This window comes from Polyodon spathula, chromosome 18 (genome assembly GCF_017654505.1).
Source record: "Polyodon spathula isolate WHYD16114869_AA chromosome 18, ASM1765450v1, whole genome shotgun sequence".
In the NCBI taxonomy this organism is placed as follows: Eukaryota; Metazoa; Chordata; class Actinopteri; order Acipenseriformes; family Polyodontidae; genus Polyodon; species Polyodon spathula.
Window position 1 is genome coordinate 13459709 of NC_054551.1, and position 27890 is coordinate 13487598.

At 44.0% G+C, this 27890-nt stretch overlaps 1 protein-coding gene and 1 non-coding gene across 3 annotated transcripts; one reads left to right on the forward strand and one right to left on the reverse strand.

The window, feature by feature from the left end:
* Nucleotides 1–173: 173 nt before the first annotated feature.
* On the reverse strand, nt 174–27890 carry LOC121330980 (protein NATD1). 2 transcript variants are annotated; one of them, XM_041278029.1, is made up of 3 exons: nt 27678–27890; nt 25977–26095; nt 174–1248 (listed from the first exon to the last, which is right to left on the reverse strand). In XM_041278029.1, exons 1-3 carry the CDS (start codon nt 27745–27747, stop codon nt 1132–1134), a joined length of 306 nt encoding a protein of 101 aa, XP_041133963.1. In that variant the 5' UTR covers nt 27748–27890; the 3' UTR covers nt 174–1131. The 2 variants fall into 2 exon arrangements, with proteins under 2 accessions (XP_041133963.1, XP_041133964.1); XM_041278030.1 differs by lacking the exon at nt 174–1248 and adding an exon at nt 21817–22500.
* On the forward strand, nt 2158–2263 carry LOC121294247. Its single transcript, XR_005946754.1, has one exon. It is a non-coding gene; the product is annotated as a U6 spliceosomal RNA (small nuclear RNA).

Genomic DNA, 27890 nt, shown 5'->3' on the forward strand with positions numbered 1-27890 from the left:
CTGGAGAATGATGTCTGAATTCTGCTAGTAAACCCTTTTTATTTGTATGAAACTCATTTCTCTTCATTCATTTTATCAGCAACTTCAATTGCAGCAAACAGTGGTGTGAACTGTTTCACCGCTTTAAAAAATAAATACAAATGCTGTCTTCTTTTTCTTGAAAATTGCTTGGCTATGCATAGCTGACCAAAATCAACCAGGCTAAAATAACATACACTAATACAAATATTTGCATGTACAAACAGAATATCAGTTGCATATAAAAAGTTGTAAATTGTCAAAGCTTGAAAATCATCAACAATTTCATTGAAGTCAGGGCTTGAGTTCTTCTAGAATGAGAGAGTCTACCCTTAGCAGATATCCTGGCTCTGCCACACTGTACTTACTCCACTGAGCTGAACGAACCGTGCACCCTTATTACACTAAACAATAGAAAAACCCTCTATCTGCAGGCCGATGGATACTCCAGGTCTTGCTTCTTCGTCTTTAATTCCACAAGAGTTTCCAGAATTCACATGCTGAACAGACACATGCTGCTCTTGAGAAGACCCCAGTACACTGACTCTGCATCACTCCCCAATTGCATTCTATTGAGATGCCTGTGTTTGTGTGTTTCTTAAGGCAAACTGATCACAATATAGAGGGATAAATCAGTTCTTCTTCAGAAAGGGACATCTGATTGACAGGAGAACCTTCACTTTGCACTGCGATAATAAGGCCTTAGGATCAAGTTGGAAATATGGCTTTCAGAGTGCTGCCAAGGATAGAGGAATACTGTTCTGTTCTTTATTGTAAACACTATTCAAAATTGAATTGAGACTGTTAGACGACTGGTGACGGAGGAATTTACATTTACAAGTCCTACAGCGGATTCTTCAGATTCAAGACAGCTATAGCCCTTTAAAGGAACTGGCTCTTCCTGCTTCTTTTTTTCAAAGAGACACAGTTAAATTTGTCTGCATTCAAATCATCCCCACAAAGCTCAATCATGGATCAGAGCATATCAACCAAGACATGCAAGCATAACTCAAGAGAGATTGAAAAATAAATAGGATGTGGGGTTCCCATGCTCCATGAAGACACTATAACCCACACCCACACCGCCACCCCCCCAACCCCAACACCACTGTATTAATGCAAAACATGCTCCAGGTATTGAGGCTGTGGGTTCTCCTTTACAAACTTCTGAATATACCAGCAGGTGAGGTGAGCCTTCAGGTCTTCTTCAACTACAAAATCCATGGCTGCCTAAACACAAAGGGAAAACAACAGTACTTAGGCTTCATCCATAACTATCAATAGCGCTGAATTTAAAATACTCAAACAAACTGAATAAATTCAATGACGTTTCGATGAGATGTTTTTTTCAATGTCTGCTAAATTAACCTAGGTTGGTGTTTTCATTTTAGAATATTATTTTAAAATTCAAATTAGTAGAAAATTAATTTTAAGATAAAAGACAAAATCTACGTAATGTCTCTCAATGAATTGTCATCATATTAGCAGCAATGATCCATATAACTGGGGCAAGAGGCCAGTCAGCACTGTTTGGACTACAGATGTGAAGTGTGCAATAACTAGTCTGTTCAGCAAAGACTCAAGATGCTCCATAACATATTTCTACTGGGGGGAACAGAATTCTTATATTCCAGTATTGTGCTTGATCATGCCAAGACATCTTAAGATACTTATTCAATTAAAATGGTTACATTGATATCTTACTCATGGAAGACTATGTAATTTAAAGCATAAGAAAGTTTACAAACAAGAGGAGGCCATTCGGCCCATCTTGCTCGTTTGGTTGTTAGTAGCTTATTGATCCCAGAATCTCATCAACCAACTTCTTGAAGGATCCCTGGGTGTCAGCTTCAACAACATTACTGGGGAGTTGGTTCCAGACTCTCACAATTCCCTGTGTAAAAAAGCACCTCCAATTTTCTGCTCTGAATACCCCTTTATCTAATGTCCATTTGTGACCCCTCGTCCTCGTTTCTTTTTTCAGGTTGAAAAAGTCCCTTGGGTCGACACTGTCAATACCTTTTAGAATTTGGAATGCTCACCACGTAGTCTTCTTTGCTCAAGACTGAATAGCCTCAATTCCTTTAGACTGTCTGCATATGTCATGCCTTTTAAACCCAGAATAATTCTGGTCACTCTTCTTTGCACTCTAAATACTACTACTGCTACGGAATGATACAGAGAAGATTAGCATGGCCCCTGGCAGAAGGAGGACAATAAAATTTGTGAAGCGGACAGGCTAACGTCCCTTTCAATGTGTTAATGTATGTGTTGGCTTTTCTATCATTTCTAAATTTTGTCACGCAAACGAATATGTACATGGTCATTTTTGTCATTTGAACAGTTAAATATCATCGCACAGAATATTATCACACAGACTGTTGGACATTCGATGGAAATAAACACATTATATTTGTTTAAGAAAAATAACATTTCCTGAATAAATTTTAAAAACATTCCTTTCACCACAGAAGACCGTCTTTGTAAATACAGAGATGTTTCAAAGAAATAAAAAGCAGGGTGCACTGCAGACCAGCTCTATTCATTACACCTCTGTTGTGTGGATCCAGACCAGGCACTCGCTGTCTTATGCTTATCCCTTCTATCTGATCCCTGCAGACCAGCTCTACTCATTACACCTCTGTTGTGTGGATCCAGACCAGGCACTCACTGTCTCATCCCTGCTTATCCTTTCTATCTGATCCCTGCAGACCAGCTCTACTCATTACACCTCTATTGTGTGGATCCAGACCAAGCGCTCACTGTCTCATCCCTGCTTATCCCTTCTATCGGATTCTCCAAGCATGTTTGCAGCAGGCCCGGACATTTGTTTACAGTTATAGTGTTGCTTTTATAAAGTGACTTTATAAAAGCGGTGAAAGCCTGCTTTCATTTGAGATTTCTCAGGAGATGCTTTGCATTTATTTTTTAAAGCAATTTAAGCTAACAAAACAATTCCATACATTTAGCCATTTTGCACTTCTACTCGCTACACAGTGCAGTGTTGAAAGAAATGCATGTAAAACAACAACTGTATTTTGGTACTATTTAAGGTGGAAGCTCTCAGCTTCTATGCTTTATTCTCAGGTTATCTATTTCACTTGCACTTCCGGAGTCATTTCACCTCAGCAGAGTCTTCTTTGTCAAAGGAAAGAAGACAGGTGGGACAATTTCACTCTCAAGCTGAAGTGACCAAGCAAGTGCAACACTAAATGAAAGCATGGCTTGCAATCAGAGATTTTCTTAACCAAGTGTAGTACCATATATTTACTATAACATGCGTTTCTTTCAGAAATGAACATTTCAGATATGACGAATGGAGGGACTGTCAGCTGCAATCGCCATAAAATTAATATTTACTTTCATTTTATCAAAATTACCCAACTACACAAAAATATAAAACTAAAATGATTGTAGCCTAAAAAATGATTCCATAAACCTTACCTGTTGTGTACTTCCATTTGTTATATAGGTATGCAATGTGTAGTTTTGAAAGAAAAGCATGTTCTACTAAACATGTTATTTTATTTTATTTTAAGATATCTTACTTCACATTATCCCTGTTTGGAAGTTATACTTTCAGGTAGTCTTGTACTTCATTTCACCTGGAGAATAAAATTATCCCCACCCCTTAATTACCTTCTTTCTTATCAATAACTAATAACTAATGTCCTTCAGCCAGTAATATGCTTTGACCCAGATGATTTAGGAAGTTAATCAGTAAGACTTCCAAACAAGTGAGATATGTGGAATTACTTTGTGAGTTACAACTCTACAACTGTAGTAATTACTTTTTTCTCTTTGAATTCAAAATTATGAACTGCCTGTTAGGCAAACAAAACATGACTCAACACCATCTCCTGGGGTACAGCAGGGAATCTTCAGGGAGGCCCTTGAGCTACAAAACAAGCAGCAACACGTCTGGGAAGCTTGACTGGGTACATTGAAGGCTTCTCTGGTACGTGCCCAGTTTCTACAATTCAATTTTTGCTTTTGAATTACTGAGGAGTACAGCTTCTCTCTCCGGGCTAAAACATGAAATTATAGCTAAAATAACAAATTAAATCTTATCAATTTTGCACTCACATTAGGGGTCATCCAAAAGTACCATCACATACAGCAAGCGTACACAGCAGGCTCTTTATGAAGCTTTCTTTAATCTAGCATTGTACCATACATCATGTTTGAAAATGAAAACACGTTTGCTAAAGCATGCTTTTCCTTCTAAACTGCATATTTGAGACTTGTATAGCCACTGGATGTGCTTGACATAGAAAATGAATAGGACTACTTTGTTAGCTACAATAAATTTAAGTGAGACTTACTCATTTTAGGATTTACTGTCAATGTTAAAAGCTCACTCCTAAAAGTAAAGAAATTACAATGCATTTTAAGGTTATTCCAATATCTCACTCAGTATTTAGCCCTTAGCGGTCCATTTAGTCAGCGCCTGTCACGCACATCAGGTCCAATTTTTTTTCACACACGCTCAAACAGGTTTAAAGGCACTGCATATCAAAAGGACACTAGGTACTGCATCTCCAGCCAAGCCCCACCCCTTATTCGCTGTATTTTTCACACACCTCTTCGTAGTCGTGCATACTGATAAATTCTCCCCTGATCACTCGTTTTATCACCAAACTCCTCGGTAATGTGATCCAAGTCACTATTTTATTACTATAACATCTCAAAAAGCTCTGCAAATGTCTGATATTCTTTGAGCACTGGATGCGGAAGCAGCTATCTTGTTTGCTTATGTCCGTGTTATCTCTGTGGATAACTCTGTGGTGCAGGGTCTCTGTGTATTGCTCAGCTCTGCCAACCCCCCCCCCCCCCCGGCCGTCTTCTCTTGGCTCCTATCGGTCTCACTCGGCCACTTAAAGGTTTTCTTGGCATTTTCCAGAGAAAAAACGTCTAGAGACCTATGCTTGATGTCTTTTTGATGACCGCAAGGGGTTAAACATCTTCTGCAGCTAACCCTCTGCGTTAAACTTCGCCACCTCATTCATGGACCATCGCAAAGCCAAAATAAACATGGACGTCAGTAATGCTTGTCCTCTTACTGCTCCAAGTAATAAACATGGATGTAAGTAATGCTTGTCCTTTTACTGCTCCAAGTAATAAACATGGACGTCAGGAATGCTTGTCCTCTTCCTGCTCGAAGTAATAAACATGGACATCAGGAATGCTTATCCTCTTACTGCTCCAAACAAAAAGGCATTTTTGCCTTGTATAAAAAGGAGAGAAATAACCCCCATAAGGATCAGCAAAACTTGTGGTTGTTCTCATTATAATCCTTGCCTTGCCTCAAGGTTGCCATTGCCTCAAAGTTGCCATTGGACTCTAGGTAGCCTCTCTGATCTTGCTCGGTCATCCAGTTTGGAGGGACGGCCTGATCTAGGCAGGGTCTTGGTGGTGCCATACACCTTCCACTTCTTAATAATCATCTTGACCATGCTCCATGGGAAATGCAAAGCGTTTGATATTTTTTTATACCCACACCTGATATGTGCCTTTCAACAACTTTGTCCCGGAGTTCTTTTGAAAGCACCTCTGTGCTCATGGTTGAGCTTTGAAATGCACTACCCAGCAGAGGAAACCTACAGGAACTGCTGAATTTATCCTGAAATCATGTGAATCACTACAATTCAACACTGGTGGAGGCCACTTAACTTGGTGTGTTGATTTTGAAGGCGATTGGTTACACCTGAGCTAATTTAGGATTGCTATTACAAGGGGGTTGGCACTTATCCAACCAAGCTATTAAATTTTTTTTTTTTTTTTTTTTTTTAAATTAATTTTCTACAAATTTCTAGAATATTTTTTTCACTTGGAAGTTGTGGGGTAGAATGTGTAGATAAATGAAAAAAATGCATTTTAAATTCCAGGCTATAAGGCAATAAAGGTGAAAAGTTTTGAAAGGGGGTGTAGATGTTGTTTTTATACTCTGTGTGTGTGTATGTATGTATGTATGCATGCATGCATGCATGCATGTATGTATGTATGTATACACACACACACTGAGTGTACAAAACATTAGGAACACCTGCTCTTTCCATGAAATAGACTGACGAGGTGAAACCAAGTGAAAGCTGTGATCCCTTATTGATGTAACCTGTTAAATCCACTTCAAATCAGTGTAGATAAGAACATAAAACACGTTTACAAATCAGAGGAGGCCCTCTCGGTCCATCTTGCTCGTTTGGTTGTTAGTAGCTTAATGATCCCAGAATCTCATCAAGCAGCATCTTGAAGGATCCCAGAGTGTCAGCTTCAATAACATTACTTTAGATTTAAGTGCCTTTGAACGGGGTATGGTAGTAGGTGCCAGGGGCGCCGGTTTGAATGTGTTAAGAACTGCAACACTGCTGGGTTTTTCACGCACAGCAGTTTCCCGTGTGTATCAAGGATGGTCCACCACCCAAAGGACATCCAGCCAACGGCAGACCAGTGGTCGAAAACGGCTCATTGATGAAAGCGGCCAGGAGGCTGACACAAATTGTGTAGAGCAACAGACGGACTACAGTTAGTCAACTGACAGTGCAGTACAACATTGGTGCCGAAAGACCCACAAAAGAATAAACAACTCGTTGTACCTTGACATGAATGGGGTATGGCAGCCGACGACCTAACACAGTTCCACTTCTTTCAGCAAAACACAAGAAACTGCAGCTGCAGTGGGCTAAGGAACAAAAACATGGACAATGGAGGTTTGGAAAAACATTGCCTGGTCTGATGAATTCCAGTTCCTGTTGTTTCACGCTGATGGGAGGACTAGGGTATAGAAAACCACATGAGTACATGCATCCATCATGCCGCGTAACAACATTGCAGGCTGGTGCAGGTGGTGTGATGGTGTGTTTTCATGGCACACATTGGGCCCCTTGATAAAAGTGGAGCAACGTTTGAATGCCACAGGATATATGAACATCACTGCCAATCAGGTGCATCCCTTCCTAGCAGCAGTGTATCCATCTGCTAATGGATTTTTTCAGCAGGATAATGCCCCATGCCACAAGGCTAAGATTGTCCAGGAATGGTTCCACAAACATGACAGTGAATTCAGCTTACTGCAGTGGCCTGCCCAGTCACCAGATCTCAATCCAATTGAGTATCTGTGGGATAAGCTGGAAGAAGCTATTCGGAGTAGAGCTCCACTACCAGCCAACTTGACACAATTGTGGGAAGCATTGGCGTCAACATGGGCCAGCATCCCTGTAGAACACTTTCGACACCTTGTAGAGTCCATACCCCGATGAATTAAGGCTGCTCTGAGGGCAAAAGCGGGTGCAACTCAATATTAGGAAAGTGTTCCTAATGTTTTGTACACTTAGTGTATATATATCCACATCCACATGGCCAAGACCAAGTGGATTTGAAATGCACAGGTCGCCGACAACACCATTCACATCGTCCAGAACCAAATCGAACAGGTCGACAGCTACATCTATCTGGGCCAAGAACTGACGATGGAGCACAAGAACAGCCGCGAGCTAGCGCGCAGACGGAAGGCCGCCTGGATCAGCTACGCCTCCATCGCCGAGGTGGTCAACAACATGGGCAACAACATGACCCGGCGCGCCGAATTGTTCAACAGCACCGTGGTGCCGGCGATGTTTTACGGCGCAGAGACATGGTCGCTGACTGCGGCTGACCGGCTGAAACTGGCCGTCACCGAACGGGCAATCGAGCGCCGGATGGTTGGCGTCAAGCGGACGGACCGGATCAGCAACGAGCAGATGCGGCAGATGACCAAGGTCAAGGACGCGGTCGAGTTGGCTGACAAGTCGAAGAAGCACTGGGCCGGCCACCTGGCAAGGAGGACCGACGGCCGATGGACACTGGCCATGACTGAATGGCTGCCACTCGACATCAAAAGACCGCTCGGTCGTCCAGCCACTCAGTGGAGAGACCAGCTCCGACAAGAAATGGGACGGAATTGGATGTGCCTGGCACGAGACCGAAAGGCTTGGGTACTCCGCTGTGGTCTGCGTCGACCAGACTAATAGCTGGTGACGATTAACAGACCGATTGACCTGTGATATATATATATATATATTTTTTTTATGAAGTGTATATTAAAACAACAAGGTCACACTGACTCCAATCTTTAAGTTTATGTTTAATGTGTGCACCAAATGCAGTAGCTGTATGAAGAAAAGAATGGGCACTGGTTAACCTCAATGAAAAAAAAACAATTAGGCACAACAGCAATTGATTCCTGAGCTTCTTTGTATTGATACATTAAGGCAAGTCAGCAATCATTAAAAGTTTAACCACAGTTCTTTCAATGATGACTCTCGGCAGCTATTGTTTCAACTTGCATGAGATCACATGCAAACAAACTCGTACAACCAAACAAAAACACAAATACACAGTAACACTAAGCTAGACAGTAGAGTTGCAAATAACATCCAGACGATCCAAGCTGTAAAACAATGTCCTTTGTATTCAAGCGGGGAGAATACCCTTGATAAGTTCCTTGTGTGAAACGAACAAAAAAAAACACTAAAATGTCTAGATTATAATGGAACAATAAAAAAAAGAGTCCAGCGAACAAAACAGAAAAGCAAAAAATAACAAAATGATCAAAAAAATAACCCACCAGCGTTACTGAAGCCAGTAACCATGAATAATAAAAAACCAAGTGGATCTCACCTGATGTTGAACTTGTAACGAAGAGATGAATCGCTGTATTTTAAACTTCGGCAAAGCTCTGCTGCTGCACCACTCCAAAACAGAAAGAGAAAGTCTGCTCCTGAATCTAAACAGTCAGCCTTGCTGCTTCACTGTAGCGTTAACGTTAGGTTATTACCATAACCCTGGTTGCTTGAAAAAGAATGACAACCATTACCAAATGGGAAGAGCCCTCTCTGACCGTCAATCACTGAGCATATATAGAAAAGCTGCCCCATTAGGGCCCTGCTGTGAGGGGGAAGTGTGGTCTACGGTCTTCCTCTGAATCGTGCAGGGGAGCTCTGAATGTTTCCAAAACCACTGCACTACCACTCTATGACCTGTTTTGTGTGTGCCTCTGCGCGTGCTTTTGACTGCGCGCAAACTAGCCAATTGTCCAGATAGTTCAGGATCCGAATACCCCACAGCCTGAGGGAGCCAGTGCTGCATCCATGCACTTTGAAAATGTGCAGGGCACCAGCGAGAGGCCAAATGGGAGCACGCAGAATTCGTACGCATTGCCTTGAAAGGTGACGCGCAGACGGATCGGTAAGTGAAAGGTTGGACGGACTGGAGGATACGCTGTGCTGTCACCATGGTGAACTTCCTCTGTTTGAGGAACAAGTTCTGGACCCTGAGGTCCAGAATTGGACTGAAACCGCCGTCCCTCTTGGGTACCAGGAAGTAAAAGCCGCTGAGGGCATCGCTTGGACTTACAAAGCGTACAGCGTTCTTCTGTTGGAGTATCGCTCTCGCTGGTTCGACTGTGGTGAGGAGCACACCCTTGAAGGGTGGCGTACCTAAGCGGAATTGTAGAGCATATCCGTGTCTCATTGTAAATAGCACCCAGGAGTCCTGGGTGCACCCTTGCCATGGGTCGTTGCCGTTGGTCAGTCCAGTATGTGGAGAGGACCCGTCGGGGGCGGTCTCCCTTGGGCTTGTAGGGGGCAGGTCTTTCACACCAATTCCAGGAAGTCATGGCACTAATGGAGGCCTTGCTGTGGTTGCCCTTTTTTCTGGAGGAAGCGTTTCCCCTTTCGCTCCTGTTCTGCTGGCCAGGGAACGTCTGTGGCTGCAGCTGCTCACTGCATTAGTGCCCGGAACTCTTCCCTCTGCAACACATGCGGCAGGGGCGGTAAGGAGCCCCCCGCTGTGGCCTACCTGATGGAGGTGGCTGGGTCCGAGACGTCTGACCTTGACCTTGGGCTAGAAGGTCTAGGTGTTGGGGATGGGGAACGAGACTGTGGGAGTTGGGGCTGCTCGTAGGTGGGGCTGCTGCGCTCGGTGCCGAGATCGAGTGGTCGGTGGTAGTGCGGTCGATGCCAGGCTGTAGATGGCTCCGAAGCTATTAACCGGTGCTGTGATCGGCGTCGAGGAGAGCGATCTCGGTGCTGAGTGGTCGGTGCCGATGTGTAGCGCGGTCAGTGCCGGCCTGTAGATGGCTCCGAAGCTAGTCACCAGTGCCGAGTCAATCGGTGCCGAAGAAAGCGCTGTCGGTACCGAACAGCCGGTGCAGAGTCAAACGGTGCCGAGGTCAGTGCCGATGGTAGGCGCGGCCGGCGCGGGGCTGAAGGTGGTTAGTAGGTGCTGTTTTTCCAAGCCTGAAGGTCGACGGGAAAACCATGGTCGATGCTGGGGTATGCAGCAGATTCAGTTGGCGTGGTCGCGGAGGGCAAGCGTGGCCGCGCAAGATGAGCCCGAGGCTTGAGAGGGGCGCCAGGCCCGAGCTGTTTTTTTTTTTTGCGGTCACTGTGGCGATTAAATCTGCGTAGAGGACAACGCCGCAAGCCCACAGGGTCTCCTTACAGCACCAGAACAGCTCTCCACATGGTATCTGAAAACTACACAAAGCCTTGTGTAGTAAAAAAGAGTAATGGCTGCTCACCAATCTCAAAACCAGCTCTAGTCAGTAAACTGACGGGAGAATCAGGCAAGAGCACTCTTAAGAATGCTCGAAAGCGTGATTTCACCATGGATTTGAAAAAATTTTAAGGTATAAACCAACAAATCAGCCAAATTCGCACAAGAAAGCACGAAGCAATCTGCGACCTATCTCAGTGAAGTGAGAGAGAAAATGGCGATATGCTATTGTGAGGATGTCCCTCTTCAGCAGGAGATGGGAGGGACTTTCCCCTCACAGCAGGGCCCTGATAGGGCAGCTTTTTTATATATGCTCAGTGACTGGCAGGACGAGCACCGGTCCTGGCCAGATGCTTAGGGCCAGACCATGCGGCCAAAGCACTGGCAGGTGAGCTGGACTGCTCTCCGTGCAGGATGTTCTCAAAAAGAACAAATCGGAGGAGAGCAGCCCTATCCCCAGCAGAGTCTCTCTCCCTGAGTCATGGGAGAATGAGGTCAGCGGTCCAAGGCCCTCCGTAGAGGTCCTCTAGGACCCCCCCTGCTACGGTGACCAGAGAGCTCTCCCGCACACCTGAGTCACCCTCCCCTTCCCCACCAACGGTACAGAGCTGCAGACACCTCTCAGGGCAAGTGAGGCAGTACCGCTCAAGGGGGTGCTCACCAGGGGACAGGAGGTGCCCAAGCTCAGCCGAGCAGCGCTTTGTGGAAGCTAGCGGAGACTGTAAGGGCTCAGCTGACTATGCTAGAGACCCTACTCAAATCGCAGGGCAGACTGCCCCCTACCACCGGGCAGCCCCAACTCCCACAGTCTCATTCCCCATCCCCAACACCCAGACCTTCTAGCCAAGGCGAGTTGTCCTTCACGCGTCAATGTCAGATGTCTCTTACCGACCTTACCGTATGTGTTACAGAGGGAAGAGTTCCGGCGCTAATGCAGCGTGCAGCTGCAGCCACAGATGTTCCCTGGCCGGCAGAACAGGAGGGAAAGGGGAAATGTTTCCTCCAGAAAAAAAAGAGCAACCACAGCAAGCCCTCCATTTGTGCCAGGACTTCCTGATTTGGTGCTCTTCTCCTGGAGCAACCCAGAGTCTGCACCCTCAGTCTCCACAACAGCAGAGTCTCTGCTGCACCCAAGAAGCGGGCCTAGGCATATTCCCCACTATACGGTCACGGTATTGGTTCCACCTTCACCAAGGGGGATAAGGACCCAAACTGTCCGTCTAAGCCTTGCAGGACAACGGATGCCATGCTAAAGAAAGCGTAAGCATCGGCAGCGCTGTCAGTTAAAGCCATGGCTATACTGGTGCTCTATCAAACCCAGTTAGCAGAGAGGCTGCAGTAGAGATCCACAGAAGCAGACATAGGGGAGCTCCAGGTGGTGGCAAAGGTGATAACTGACCTAATGGGGGAGTTAGGCCAGGCATTAGGGAGGTCGCTGGCGGCGATGGTGGCCGCTCGCCGGCATTTGTGGCTGACGTAAGCAAAGGTCGTGGAGACCGAGAGGGTGGCGTTACTGGATGCCCCCATTACGCCTGGGCAGACATTTTGGGTGACAATTGATGTGTGCCTTGAGAGGTTCCACAAGGTCACAGAGGTCGCCTCCAAATTCTCATGCCTTCCGGCTTATCGTCAGCACCCAAGGTGGCATTCAAAGCCTGCTGGGGCGAAAGGGCCAGAACACCGCCCTCCACCCCAGAGCAGACAAGCAAACAGGAGGCACAGTCGCCGGCAAGGGACCACCGCTGGACAGGGGTAACCGATTCTCTGGCTGGAGACCGAGGCCAGGGCATAAGAAAGACCCGTCCTCTCCCAAGCCCAAGGGAGACCACCCCCGAGGGGTCCCGGCTGCCACCAAACCCCCCCACAACCAGACTGACGTGCAGGATGTTCTCAAAAAAGAGACCCATGTCAAGGCTGCACCCAGGACTCCTGGGTGCTATTGACAATGAGACGCGGATACACTCTACAATTTCGCTTACGTCCGCCACCCTTCAAGGGTGTGCTCTTCACTACCGTCAAACCAGCGAGAGCGATACTCCAACAGGAGATCGCCAATCTTCAACAGAAGAACGCTTTATGCTTTGTAAGTCAAAGAGATACCCTGAGCGGTTTTCACTCCAGGTACTTCTGGTGCCCAAGAGGGACGGCAGTTTCAGACCAATTCTGGACCTCAGGCTCTCTGATTCAGCACAACCGGTACAGAGCTTTCAGTTCCTGTGTCAAGTATTGCAGTACAAGGAATACGTCCTTCAAGTTGTACCACTTTGTGGAGCTAGTTTCGACAATCCGCTACCCTTGAAAAGCAGGAAGTGGTGTACCGGACAGCGTGTCTGTCTTTTATATACGCGAAGATCGAATGTCTCTTTCCGTGCGTATACTTAAGAGGGAAAGCCTTCCGCGAGGGTAAACCCGAGATTTGGCGCTGCCCGAGATAGTGCTTTGCACGTCTCTGGCGAGCTCCGTGTGTGTTTTCCTAAATCTAGTCCAGTACTTCAACATTCCGAGAGTCATGCAGTTTCTCTCGTGGAAGCGGGCTAGAATATGCACTAGTGATCAGGTGTCACATAGACCAGGATAACAACTCCCCGTCTCACCCCCCATAACCACAGATGGACCTCAGGATCTCCAGAAGACCAACACTCTCCAAACAGAGGATGGCACCCAAGAAGTTAGGCCTAGGCATATTCCCCACTATACGGTCACGGTATTGGTTCCACCTTCACCAAGGGGGATAAGGACCCAACCTGCCCACTAAGCTTTGCAGCGCTTCCAGGTCCTGGCAGCGCCAGTCTGAAAGCCATGGCTATACTGGTGCTCTACCAGACCTAGTTACTTCCCGATCCATCCTGCGCACAGAAAATACGCCTTTCAAGGCAACCGAGATATGAATTCTGCGTGCTGCCATTTGGCCTCTCGCTGGCGCCCCTCACATTTTCAAAGTGCTGGAGCACGCGCAGAGGCACACACAAACAGGTCATAGATCATGTGATGAAGTTAAGGCTCTCAGTACATCAATAGAAGAGCACCTTCGTACCGTCTCAGTCCACAGTCCAGAAGCTACCTTCTCATAAGAACGCTTTGTCGTTCAAAGAATTCGCTGTCGGTTTTCACTCTCCAGTTTAGCTAATAAAAATTGGTGCCCAAGAGGGACGGCAGTTTCAGACCAATTCTGGACCTCAGGGTCCAGAACTTGTTCCTTAAACAGAGGAAGTTCAACATGGTGACAGCACAGCGTATCCTCCAGTCCTTCCAACCTTTCACTTCCCGATCCATCCTGCGCACAGAAAATATCTGCGCTTCTAATTTCAAGGCAACGCATCTGAATTCTGCGTGCTCCCATTTGGCCTCTCGCTGGCGCCCCTCACATTTTCAAAGTGCAGAGTTCCTGGGGATCAAACTGAACTCACTGTCGGAAGACAGGATTCGGTCGTTGGAGACCACACTCTCCCTATTAAGAGAGGATGCTCTCCTACAGGTCAAAATATATCAAAGGTTGTTGGGGCTGATGGCAGCCGCCTCAGGAATCCTTCCACTAGCCTTCAGCCTGGGGTGGGGAGCGGTCTGGAATGGGAGAGGCATAAGAGGTCAGTGGAAGGGACATTGGCAGCGAGCGCACATAAATGCCCAAGAGCTGCAAGCAGTGAATCTGGTGTTATCTCAATTTCGCCAGCAATTAGAGCACAAACATGTGCTGGTCCAGATGGACAATACCACAGTGGCAGCCTACATAAACCACCAATACGGCCTGCGCTGGCCGGGCCTTCACCACGCAGCGCACAGACTGCTGTCCTGGACACACAGAAACTTGCTCTCCATCAGGGCGGTTCACCTCCCCGGTGTGGACAACAAGGCAGCAGACCTCCTATCCAGAAGAGCTCCAGACAGTTCGGAAATGGAGACTGCATCCTCAAGTGGTGAAACAGATTTGGGAGAGGTTTTGTACTGCATGAGTCAACCTCATTGCCCCCTATGGTTCACAATGGAGAGAGACGGGGGCCTCCTGGGAGTAGACGCGCTAGCTCACCCCTGGCCACAGGGGCTCTTGTATGCGTTCCCTCCGCTACCATTATTACCCCTGACACTAGAGAGGATCAGCGTGAAGAGAGCACAGGTTTTGCTGGTTGAACCCAGATGGCCGAGACGCCCCTGGTTTGCTCTCCTCTCCAACATGTTGTTGGATCAGCCGTAGCAGCTCCCGCTGCGCAAGGACCTCCTGAGCCAAGCGGAGGGGCTATTATAGCACCCGAACCCAGCCCAGCTCCAACTCTGGGTCTGGTCGTTGAACACAGCTGTCTATTCAGACGAGGTTTGCCAGATGCAGTAGTAGAAACACTATAGTCTGCTAGGGCTCCAAGCACTAGAGCCCAGTACTCATACAAATGGAAAGTTTTCCAAGACTGGTGCATTGCCGAAGGTCACGATCCTGTGATCTGCCCTACTGAGACAATATTACCCTTCTTACAACATCTGTTTGACGCAGGAAAATCAGCATCCACTTTGAAGGTATACCTGGCAGCAATATCAGTGTGCCACGACAAAATTGACTCTGTGTCGTCTGGGGCACATTTCCTAGCAGTGCAATTTCTTAAAGGAGCTTGGAGGCTTCATCCCCCCCCATGAAAAGTATGGTCCCCAAGAGGGATCTAGAACTGGTACTGTGGGTCCTTATGGGTCCCCCATTCGAGCCCATGGCGTCAGCAGAACTGCGCCGTTTCCCTGAAGGTGTTGTTTTTAATAGACATTACGTCTGCCAGACGAGTAAGTGAGCTTCACGCGCTCAGTCGATGACACATATATGGCTTTCACTGGGAATGACTCGCGGGTAACATTAAGAACAAATCCAGCCTTTTTGCCAAAGGTGGTATCTCCATTCCATATCAACCAAACAGTGGTTTTGGAAACTTTCAGACCTCGCCAGCACGAGTTAGAGGAGGACCATAGACAGCACATGCTCTGCCCAATTCGGGCTCTGCGCTGTTACCTGGATAGGACGGCGTCCTGGAGACAGTCCAACCAGCTGTTTGTCTGCTATGGGTCCCGCACTAGAGGTCAGGCCCTATCGAAGCAACGCTTGGCGTATGAACAGACGGACTCCCCCTTACCAGGGACATTACAGCCCATTCTACCAGGGGCCAGGCAACTTTGTGGGCTTTCCTTCATAGCGTCTCCTTAGATAAGCTATGCAATGCTGCTACATGGACAGGTAGTCAGACATTTTTGCGTGTTTTTACCACCTGGATGTTGCAAACTGAGAGAGACCCTCTCTGGGCTCTAGGGTGTTGCAGGCGGCATGCCCTTAGACGTCATGGGGGCTCTGTGGCTATCGCCGTGGGGCTGTACTGTCGGTAATCTGGAGCCACGACAGCTTTGGTACAGCTTCCCATTCGGTAATGGTTGTCATGCCATTGAAAGGGAATGTGAGGTTATTACCATAACCCTGGTTCCCTGAAAGAGAATGACAACCATTACCTTTCAAAAGAAAATGGCGATATGCTACTGTGAGGACGTCCCTCTTCAGCAGGAGGTGGGAGGGACTTCCCCCTCACAGCAGTGCCCTAATGGGGCAGCTTTTTTATATATGCTCAGTGATTGACGATCAGAGAGGGCTCTTTCCTTCCGGTAATGGTTGTCATTCTCTTTTAAGGAACCAGGGTTATAATAATAACCTAACATACTTGTTTGTGGAAGAAACACTGTGTACAAAAAAGCTGTCAAAATAATCACACACTCCTGCAATGAAAGTAACCTGACTCAAAAACTATTATCAACTCCCATGTGGCAAACCTTTGAGAAAAGGACAACATGCCAAGCTGGAACCTGACGTCTCACCAGAATGGCACACAGGCAAGGACAACAGGCTTCCTAAAACTCCCATTCCCAATGAATAAATATGCTCCATAAAGGGCATGACTAAATAGAACAAGCCGGCTTAATTACAGACCTTCTGCCGTTAGTTTTTTTTCTCTTAATATTACTAAAATAAAGAGAATCAAGTTTAATGCCTGGCCAGGCTTTCTGTCCTACAATTAAGCACAGCAGGTGACACGCTTATTGCGTCACGGCCACATAGTCAACTGCCCCCCCCTACCCCCCACACACACTTTAGATCAACGTACACCCACCCCTTGTTATATTGTCCCTCACTACACTGCAGGTTTGGATATATCGCAGTCCTAGAGTTGGGTCCTGGAGAACTGCGCATGCCTTAGCTGTAATATACATACTGTAGCACAGCCTTACAGTTCCGGTTTGCTTTCGCCCTTTCACACAGCAGACCCAGATGCAGAACTTGCAGTTTAGCGCGGTTGCTCACATTTATTAATTTTCAATAATAAACAAAATCAAAAACAAAACCTAACTCTGACATGGCGTAATAAATAAACTTCAGTTTTTCCACTCTTAACTCTGGACAGCTAAGCTTTTTACTAATTACAAACCACTTTTACACGTTTACACACAACAACACAAAAAAGGTTTACACAGTACCTTTTTCATTACTGACAGCCTCCGACCTTCATACGGACAGCAGACTGCCCAGAACAAACACTGCAGGCAGGTGGCATTCATTCATTATTACAGCTAGGTTTACCTCTTCCTGGCTCCCCCCCCGTGGCATTCTGGGGGATGCAGTTCTTTAGCACCTCCTGAACTACATATTTCTCTCTTCCTCCCCCAGTCTGTCACAATACAGAGGCAATTTTACTTAGAATTAGGTACTGTTCGTTTTATTTTGTACTACACAAAGAAAAATATACAAAACAATTAAAAACAAAGCATTAATATTGTACTGTTATCATATACACACGCATTTAAATATATACTTGCTAAAGTGGTTTTTACTTTAGCTAAACAAGGTGTTCACTTAATATTACTAAAATAAAGAGAATCAACGCACTAGCAAAAGTCACAGGGCAGTGACATCAGCTCCCTAGCAACAAGCCTCCTATGTTGGAAATTGATTCTTTCAATGCAGCAGGTTTGTACATTTGAGAAAGGAGAGGAAGACTCATAAAATTAATTGGAGACTTAAGTTGATGAGAAGCAATTAGAAAAATGAGAAAAAACGGATTGAGTAGAGGATTTATATTAGACCCTGACATCCTCGATAAAATGAGGGAGTGGCTGTAGAGAGTTTGTTAGTCTATTTGTCTTCCTATGGGTCTCGCTATATTGTGGCCCACGATATGGGTCTCTCGCTATCGCAGCTCAATTGCATACAGATTCAGACAGTCACACCTCAGGGGAAGAGAAGTTCTACATTTAATGCAAAAAATAATTGCTATTCCAGGTTTAATAAAAAAATTAACTTTGCTTTGCTAAAACCCTTTACACAAAAACTATGCACAGGCTTGACTGTTGATAGTTGTCAAACGATAGAAAGCATCGATAAATTGATTTATCGCCTCAGTCTTAATTGAGTGGGTGGTGTATAAACAATTAAACACAGCATTTGAACATAAATACAACGTTGATCGCTAAAATAAGTCAATTAATAAATATTACCACAATTCTTTATTTTTAACACAGTAGTGCATTCTACAAATGAAGGGGGTTTGAAAAGACCTGTTTAGCTTATTGCTGGCATACAATAACAATAAAAAATATCAAACAGTTTAGTACCAGTCCAGCAATGTCATACGAGAGCAATCCTATGTACAGTACTCCACAAATTAAGTTTTACTGGCATTACAATAATCAGGATAAAATATGAAACACTGATACAAAAAGACATACTGTTGACTGACTTGTTGCTCTACACAGGTTTAGTGTTGTGTATCATCCGATTAAACGCATACTTAATCCTCAAAATTGTTTCTTTGCTGATTCTGTCTTATTAAATTTAGCAAACAAGAGGTGTTGTCTCTGGATAGAATGTCTTTATGAAACAATACATCCTTTATACAGCAAAGTGATCAATTTTTCAAGCAACGTATCACTAGAAAATATAACTTTGAGCTTGTTTCTTCATCATCAGATAATATAATGTAATTAAGAAACAACCATGGTTTAATATTTCTAATTACAGCTTCATTAAAAGGCAGGTAGCATGGAAAGAAATAAACTAACAATAATTAACTAATTTAATTGGGGAAAGCCCCATCTGAACGCGGTCCCAAACCTTTTTAGAACCTATATTATACATTTAAATGTGTATTTGACCGTAAATTAGTATTTTGATTACATTTTTACCAGTTTCAAAACTCGAGATGGTTTCTGAAATGGTTGTTTATTAAAAGGGAAATAAACCAAAAAAATGGTCAGAGTGTGAGTATTGTGATTTTTATTTATGTTTACCAGAGTATTTATACTTCTAAAGAATGCAGGAAGATTGTGCTTCAATTATACGACAAGTTAAAAAACTGCAAAGTTCATGAGCAGCACTAGAGGCAGAATGGCCAGACACCTACATTGCTCACCCTGTACAGGAATGTGAAGTGCCTTTTTACAGAGGGAAATCAGAGAATCAGCTGCAAGACAGAGGCAAATATGCTTATGTTAATGCTTTGCAAGAAAGCTCTCAAAATGATTTACCTACAGATGTTGGAGTTGATATTTATGATAACTTGCAAAAGTTAGTAAGCAGAGTGTGAAGGTTGTTGCCAGTTACTGCAAAAAAATTGCACATTTTAGCCTCAGAGGGAACGCTGGATACCGGTATAAAAATGCATGTGTAAATTTGGCTTTAGATGACTTGGTGATTAAATCAGTTGACACTGTAAACCTCCAGGCATGTGGCTACATTTCCATGAGCTACTTTCATGTTATGTCATCTTAGAGATCTTTTCATTGTGATGTACTGCAACACAAATATAATGTCAATATCAAAACAGACATTGGAAGTAAACTTATCTATATTTTGATTTAGATGACGAAATTTTAACTGAGCCTCCAGCCCCTCGAGGTAAATCGATTATTTTGAGACCATTCTTAAAAAGCATTAACATAAGCATATTTGTATCTGTCTTGCAGCTGATTCTCTGATTCTCCTCTGTAAAAACGCACATCACATTAATGCAGAGCTCACTCGGGCACCAGCGAATCTACTGGTACAGAGTGGGCGAAGCAGGCGTCTACTGATTCTGCCTTTATAGAGAGTGCTGCTCATGAACTTTACGGTTTTTAACTCGTCGTATAATTGAATACTAAAAACACTGAAGCACAATCTTCATGCATTATTTAGAAGTATAAATACTCCGGTAAACAAATAAAAATCACAATACTCACACTTTGATGGTTTTTGGTTTATTTCCCTTTTAAAAAACAACCATTTCAAAAATCATCTCAAGCATTTTGAAACTGGTAAAATGTAAATCAGCATATTAGTCAAAAACACATATTTAAGTGTACAGTAATTTAAGAAGACATACCATGTCCATTATTTTTACAATATGGCGGCTGCACCAACGAAGAAAAAAAAGCAATATTTCAGTTGGACAGCGTTAAAAGAAATCTGATTATCTATACGAGGATGGTGCGACAGTATTCTTAGTTTAGCTGTAATTTGCATGATCATGTACGAGTCAATACCATAATCCCAGTTGTAAACATGTAGATAAGAAGAAAGCAGATACGACAGCAACAATGGCAAAGCACTGCATTCTATGCTGAAAAACTAAGACCTAAAGCACTACGATCAAGGTGGAGCTTTCCCAAAGGAAGCTAAAGTAATTGCCTATTTCATTACTGTTTAGTGTATTTCTTTCCACGCTACCTGCCTTTAATGAAGGTATAAATTAGCAATTTTAAACCAGGGCCGTTTCTTAATTGTACTATACTTTCTGATAACAAAGAAAAGAGCTTAGAACTATTTTTCCAGCAATCCTAAAGGAAATTGATCACTGTATTGTGTAAAGGATGTAGTCACCACACTACACACCACTGGTTTCATAAAGACATTCTGTCTGGAGACATGCCTCTTTTAAATTCTAGCAAATAACACTGCAGAATTAGAAAATAAACAAGGAGAGGATTAATTATGCGTTTACATTAAAAGGGGTGCTATTTAAATTACAAATCGGGTAATACATAGCAGTGAACCTGTTTTAGAGCAGCGAGTCCATCAACATGCCGTTGGTCAGCGTTTCATATTTTATCCTGGTTATTATTATTATAATGCCAGTAAAACGCTAAACTTAACGTGTGGAGTACTGTACATAGGATTACTCTCACATGACATTGCTGGACCTGTTACTAAACTGTGCCATATGTTGTATTGTTATTGTAAATGCCAGCAATAAGCTAAACAGATCTTTTCAAAACACCTTTAGTTGTAGACTGAACTACTGTGGAAGAGTATAAGTATGATTCTTACAACTGTACTGGACATTTGGTTTTCTGAACTGTTGTAATATAATTCTTAGGTTTTCCTGCTTATTTTAATGCCAGCAATGAGCCAAGTGATGTCTATAAACATTATAACAGGTTTGAAGTGTCTTCAGGTGCTTTATTTACTATTACAGCAACAAGAGTTTGATTGAAAAAAAACAAAACATGTGGTAATATTTATTAAATTTACTTATTTTAACTACCAACATTATATTTATGTTCAAATGTCATATTTAATTATTAATATGTTGATAAAAAGCGGGAACAAATGGAATTGGCAAAAACAATTGAAGGCAGTGCAGATGCCAGTGTTTTATGCAGTAGTATCAAGCAATTTTATGCAGGCCACCAGTTAAGCATGCAGTCTATATATATGATAACAACGAGAGGGCTGCATAGGATCAGAGGATGATTCAAAACCAGAGGCAGAGCCACAATAAATGTCTCACCTTAAATTTAAACAAATTGTAAAACTGTTGATATACTTGTGTTGGAATGTTGTTGTTTCAAAATTGTATAATGCAACAAAAATATATTAAATGGGTTAATGCATGGCGGAAGGTTTCTCACCGATTTACCCTCTCAGTCAGTTTTTCAGTATCTAAAAAGCTTAAAGGGAACACTGCTCTACAGTATCGTAGAAAAATTAAACGGCAGTTATCCGTAACACAGAGTAGGTTATGTACTCCAATATAATGTACAGCTATGACCAAAAGGTTTTGCATCACCTTGAATCGTATGATTGAGACATAATTTAAAAAATAAATAAATAAAAATATATATCAAACAAACTACAAAATCATGAATTGGAAAAATCTGCTGGAAGCCATAATAGTACAGCTACAAAACATTGTATTTGAAATAAACACCAATCATATCATCCGTTTATTTAAACACAAACAATACATTTTAAATCATAACAATACATTCTTCCGTTCCCAATAAACACCAAACAATTCAACACATTTATCAGCAGGGCTCTGCCCCCCCCTATTTAAATGCAGGGCTCTGTTCTACCCTGCCACACACTGTCAGCAAGAAGAACCACACGTCGTGTATGAGTTTTAGCAGAGGAAGTCCAGCCTTGTCTTGATGGGGCTGAAGAGAGCTAAGAAGAATCAACTGACAACACTAATGTAGCCCAGCTGTGTGTATGTCAGGTATTTTGATGGCTGCAATGTCAGAGAGATGCGGTTTGGTTTGAAACCTCTAGAAAAACTACACCACTGGTGATATAGTCTTCCAAAGGCTAAGTGTATTATTCAAACAACACAGACTACCACTCGAAAACATTTATCTTACCACTACCGATGGCACCCCTTCCATGGCTGGCAAACAAAGGTTTGATAACGTGACTTTCTGCGGTAGCTCCACACTGTCTCACTCAAAGTGTGCTGAGTGCTCGACTAAGCGGGGATCTTAAAGAAATAATGGAGGTAGTACTGAAAATTATTTATTTCATCAGAGCAACAAGCTTGCAACACAGCCTCTTCCATGAGCTGGTTACAGAATCATCAGAGAGCAATGACGATCTGCTCCTGCATAACGATGTATGATGGTTAAGCAAGGGCAATTCAATGCAGCGGTACTGCGGGCTTCAGAACCAAAATGTGCGACTTCCTGCAAAGAAGCAATCATAAGAAAATCGTCAGAGTATCTCGGCATACTTGAAAAACAGAGTTAATTTCGAAGGTAGCATTCCTAACCAACATCTTTTGTCACCTCAAAGCTCTCAATCTACAAGGATGAGACAAGACCATCAACCTGGTCCAAAAACTGGATGTTTTTGGGAAGAAACTACATATATTTCTGATAAACTTAACATTGTGTAGGCTGCTGCACTTAACTGGCTATGCAAGCATCAAGAGGAAGCTGCTACCAACGATGCAGTCACTGCCCTTATGACATACTTTATTATACAGCAGAAAGATAATTGCTCGCTTTGACAACTTGCCACCACCAGGAGCAGAGCGGCAGGAGCTGCCTCTGTCTCCACCCCCGCTAGAGGAAGAGAAGCAGGAGCTGCCTCTCCCTTCAGCACTGGAGGGACCAGGACAGGATGCTACCGGACTGCAGCAGCCCCTGCATAGGTTGCTGAGGGGAGCACAGGGGAAAACCACCGGGCCGCAGTGGCTGCGAAGAGGACCAACCCCAGCACCACAGCTAGGACTGGCTCTCCTCCCACCACCGCCTCCCAAGGGTCCGCTGCCGCCATCGCCTCCCGAGGGACCGCTGTCGCCGTCGCCTCGCACAGCCCAAGGATGCCTGTGGCTCCGCATTGCCTGGGGCTGCCTGTGGCTCTCTTATATCCCCTAGGGTTGCCGAGGGTCCCACTTCACGTGGGGGTGCCTGTCTCTCCTCTGCTTCTCCTAGGGTCGCTGAGGGTCCTGCTTCTCCTGGGGTCGCTGCCGGTTCTGCAGGACCGCAGGAAGCCCCGAGGCCGGCACCTCAGAAAAGGGGGCTGCCGGATACAAAGAAGGGGGGGAGGGCAGGAGACCAGTTCCCCTTGCTACAGTTAGGCTGAAGCCCCGGAAGAGGAATCTACCAGCCAGGAAGACATGGGGGGGAGGAGGACCTCCCACCATGGCCACCCCTGTGGATTATTCCGGACCCCTCTTCCGGGACTTTGGGACTGAGGGGGGAGGTGGCCGTAGGGGCCATATGTGCTGCGCACAAGGAGGGGATATGTAACAGGGTGAGCAGCCTTGTTCAGTATTTATTTTAGAACGAGGTTTCCCCCTCTACACCTGTACTGTGTTTTGTGTTTATTTATTATTTATTGTATATTTGTATGACGGCGAATCGCCATGTGTGCTATTGTTTTGTTTTTGCAGCGTGGATGGGAAGCCCATCCACGCGTTAATTAAAACTTGTGCAGAAGGTGGCCATCTCCAGAATTAATGGTCACCTGTATTCATACCTGCAGCTCTCTGCACTCCAATCAAGGGGTGTGCCAGAGATGCTGAGGTTGGAAAGAGTGGACAGAAGGATGGGGTGATCGACTGTGGTCAAAGGCAGAGGAGAGATCAAGGAGAATGAGAATTGAGGAGAGGCTAGCATGGGAAGAGTTGGCCAGATGATTCTGGAGAGTGAGAAGGGCGTTCTCAGTGGAATAGAAGGGATGGAAACCAGATTGAAATCGGGGTAAAGTGAATTAGCGGATATGTAGTGCGATAGGCACGAGTGGACTAGACGCTAGAGCTTAGAGAAATATGGGAGGAGAGAGACTGGGCAGTAATTAGCACAGCAGACAGGGTCGAGAGAGGGATTTTTTTTAACACAGGGATGATGGTAGCTGATTTGAAGAGACTAGGTAAAAGGGAGACTAGGTAAGGGAAGATAAGAGGGAGGAGTGGGGGTATGAGGGAGGCAGGGACAAGGTCCAGGGGGGTAGCGGTAGGGTGAGCCTTGGCAATAATGTAGGAGAGTTCATCACACCTCATGTTCTAAAGCTGATCGCAAAGTGCCCCTTTTCTCATTTAATTTGTCATAACGCAATGAAGCATTTAAAAAAAAAAATGTATGCTGCTTTTGAATTTCGTTTTATGTTATTCAGAGTCCCTGTCTATGTATTAGGATTCCAGTACCATAGAGAGACATAAAATGTACCATCACAATCAGAAACTACTTTGGAATCAATGTTGCAAAACACTTAATTTCCTGGCCGCCATTTGCCAAGCACTGTCCGATGGCTTTCCAGATGTTTGCCTTCATCTCGGCATCCTCATAGGAAACATGGGTGCTTGGACACCTCCGTCGACACCAGTTTGTCATTCATGATTTTTCCTGTCAAGTACGTGTTGTCACCACTTGGCTGTGATTGGTTAATCTACCAACGGTACTGCATGGCATTTTGAAAACATTGCTCTGGATTTGATTTGAGCGACACTGTGGTATTGTGTCGCTCTGGTCTGTGCAGCACCATTCAGAAACATTGTCGGTAAAATGCCGCCCCATAGCCGACGGCATTGGAAAACAAGTTTTAATACTGTATTCTGAAATACAGTGCTGTATTCCATAGTGCTGTTGGTACATAGATGCTAAACAGGTTTACACTCAAAAGTTTATGCCATTTGAAATTAAATCCAGTTTGATGTCTTCCTTAACAGCTTGTCTGTACAAGTTTAAATTCCAAATGAAATTAGAGGGTTCCACCATTTTCGTTTGTCAGCCATTCTGAATTTATCGGCACTTGCAGTGGGTTAATAAGATGATTCGGATCAAAGGGGTTCAGAGTAACAGGCTTCTATTGTATATTGAAATAGCAATTGGTGGACCTGGATGGATGGAATGGTTCAATTAAACAATTCAGCATGACTAAAAGTACAGTCGGCGCAGCTTTATCGGGACGCCTCAGGAGGAAAAAATATCCTAAAGAAGCTGCTATCCCAATTAAACGATAAGCAGTTGAGATGACCTTAGGTCACACATTTTTGATTCTTAATTAAAAGAAAAATAATGAAATCCCATCACATTATGATTCAATGTTAAATACATCATTTAAAACACAAGTCAAAACAAAATTAAATCGCTGTTTTATTTCTACATGAAATGAAAAAGAATAAAATCACATCTTATCACAAGGCGAGGCACCTGCGGTGTTGACATGCCAACTTTCTTTGCAACAGAAACCAGAGTTCAACTTACGTGACTGGTCTTGCATGAAGAAAAGCGATCTCCGTTCATCATTTGAAAATACTATATCCCAATTACAACAAAAACAAAGTGACATAAATAGCATTGGGAAGAATTGTCTCCTAGAGTTGTATCCCATTTAAGTGGAAATCTCAATTATCAGTATCCCGATTGGGCGGTGCCGACCATATTTATATATTTGATGCAGATATCAACTTCTTTCACATTAGCTGTCTATGTCAACCATTTTTGTTTGAATAATTATTCAGCCATGTTTGCCCCGTGTGTTTCCCTGCCCGCATTTCACCTGGGATGTTCTTGTAATGAGGCTGCTATGCATCTCAACAAAAATCTCCCACATTCAGTTAGATTTGTTTAACTGGTAAACAGGGACAACAGAAGCAGCCTCTAAAGACTTCTTTGCTTGTGTGCATGTCTTGTTTTTGGCCCCTCTCCCATACCTTTGCCAGGTGCTTTGCAATCCCTCGACCTCTATACGCATCAGGGACCTCGGTGTGCTGGAGATCCACGGTCTTCTTCCCGATGTATTCGTACAGCAACACTGCATGATCATGGGAGCCTAAGAGAGATACAATACTGTTATTGTAGCTCCCCCGTAAACATGCAAGTGGTACAGAGCGAGACTGGGCAGCATTGATCCTGAAGTGCCGTTCCATTGCAGGCTTCATTATCCATTGATTTAGTACCTGCATCACTTCAGAGGTTACACTTCATTTTAGTTGAACGCATCTCTCTTTGTAAGCCAGTTCAGTTAGTGTTGCACTTGCTTGGCTGTTTCACCCAGAGGGCGAAATTCTCCCCATCCCTTCACCGGCTTCTTCCCTGTTATTTACCAATAAGCTGCTTCCACTCTTAACTGGCATGCTTTCAGCAAATAACATGACCCAGAAGACACTGCTGGGGTGAAATAACAAAGAAAGTACCATAGTAGTAGACATGATGCTGAAGTTATTATTTATTATTATTATTATTATTATTATTATTTCTTAGCAGACGCCCTTGCCCAGGGCGACTTACAGTTGTATACAAAAAATACATACCAAGAATCACATTATTGTAATGCTCTATTAGCCAAGTGGCCTGCTCGACCAGTGAATAAGTTATAGCTTGTTCAAAACGCGACTGCAAGAATTCTTACTGGTACTAAAAGGTATCTAATATCACACCGGTTTTACTAAGACTGCTGGCTTCCTATTAGTTTCCATATCTTGAAAGCACTTGTGGTTTTCGAACTGCACGCCTAATAGAACTGCTCAACCTATACACCTGGACGCCAGTGTGAAGGACAGATTCAGCGATGCTGGGTTCAATTAATTACGTATTTGCTTAGTAAATTAAATGACACGAGGAAAAGACTTGTAGCCGACATAATGTCACTATATTTAAGTTTATTTTTGGTATTTCTAAATTTAACACTCGTTATAGTTAATATTAGAAACTTAATAAACAAATATTGTTTTTCGTTCGGCAGCTGTTACTTAAAATACTGTATAGAATTGAACTTCTTAACTCGACAGAACGCTTGCTCGACAACCCGAACACGCCGAGTGCAGCAACCTATTTTTAAACTCAAGACTCAGGAATGAGACCGTGCACAACAACTCAGGCCTGTCGCTCATCCCATGTTGGGATCTCACTGCTTGCTTACATCTATTCACGTCTCAGTCCTTTCTTTCGCTTTTCCACTGTCAAAATCCCCGGGGCCTGATGACAATGCGAGGATCTTCCGTTTTATGTTTTGTTTCGCACTGTGTCATTACAACTACTTTTTTTATGTGTGTTTTAGTACTAAGAACTAAACAAAACATGTAAAACAAATGAATAAAATAAAAAACTAGTGTGATTAAAATACTATTGTTTAGCAGAGCATGATTTAACGAGGTTCGGTGCACCCAGAAGGTTTCAGCTTGAAGTCTACCCCTTCCCGTTTCGAGTGGTTTGCAAAACATAACTCTTACACACGTTTTAAAAAATACTTGCACTAAAACAGCAGACACCTTGTGTTTTATAACAATGTACACAAACACTAAAACTGACAGCGAGTTCTAGAGGGGAACCATCTAATTGCTGCTGGTTTAGAGACAAAAGGTGGAAAAAGCTGCAGAAAAGTTGATTTAAACGCCCAGCCTTCGGTACTTTACCGTTTAATCTAACAGTAAACTGCCGCCGTTTCCTGTCGTGTTCCACCTTGATGGGACAGTTGAGCTCCATGGTGCTGATCTGAGATGCCTGAACCACAGCTTGCCAAAATGTTCAGTTTGATGATCAGTGGGTCAAACGGAGGTGACGAGGAATCATGATCCCACACAAAACACACACACACATATATATACAGTACACACAGACTCTCACAA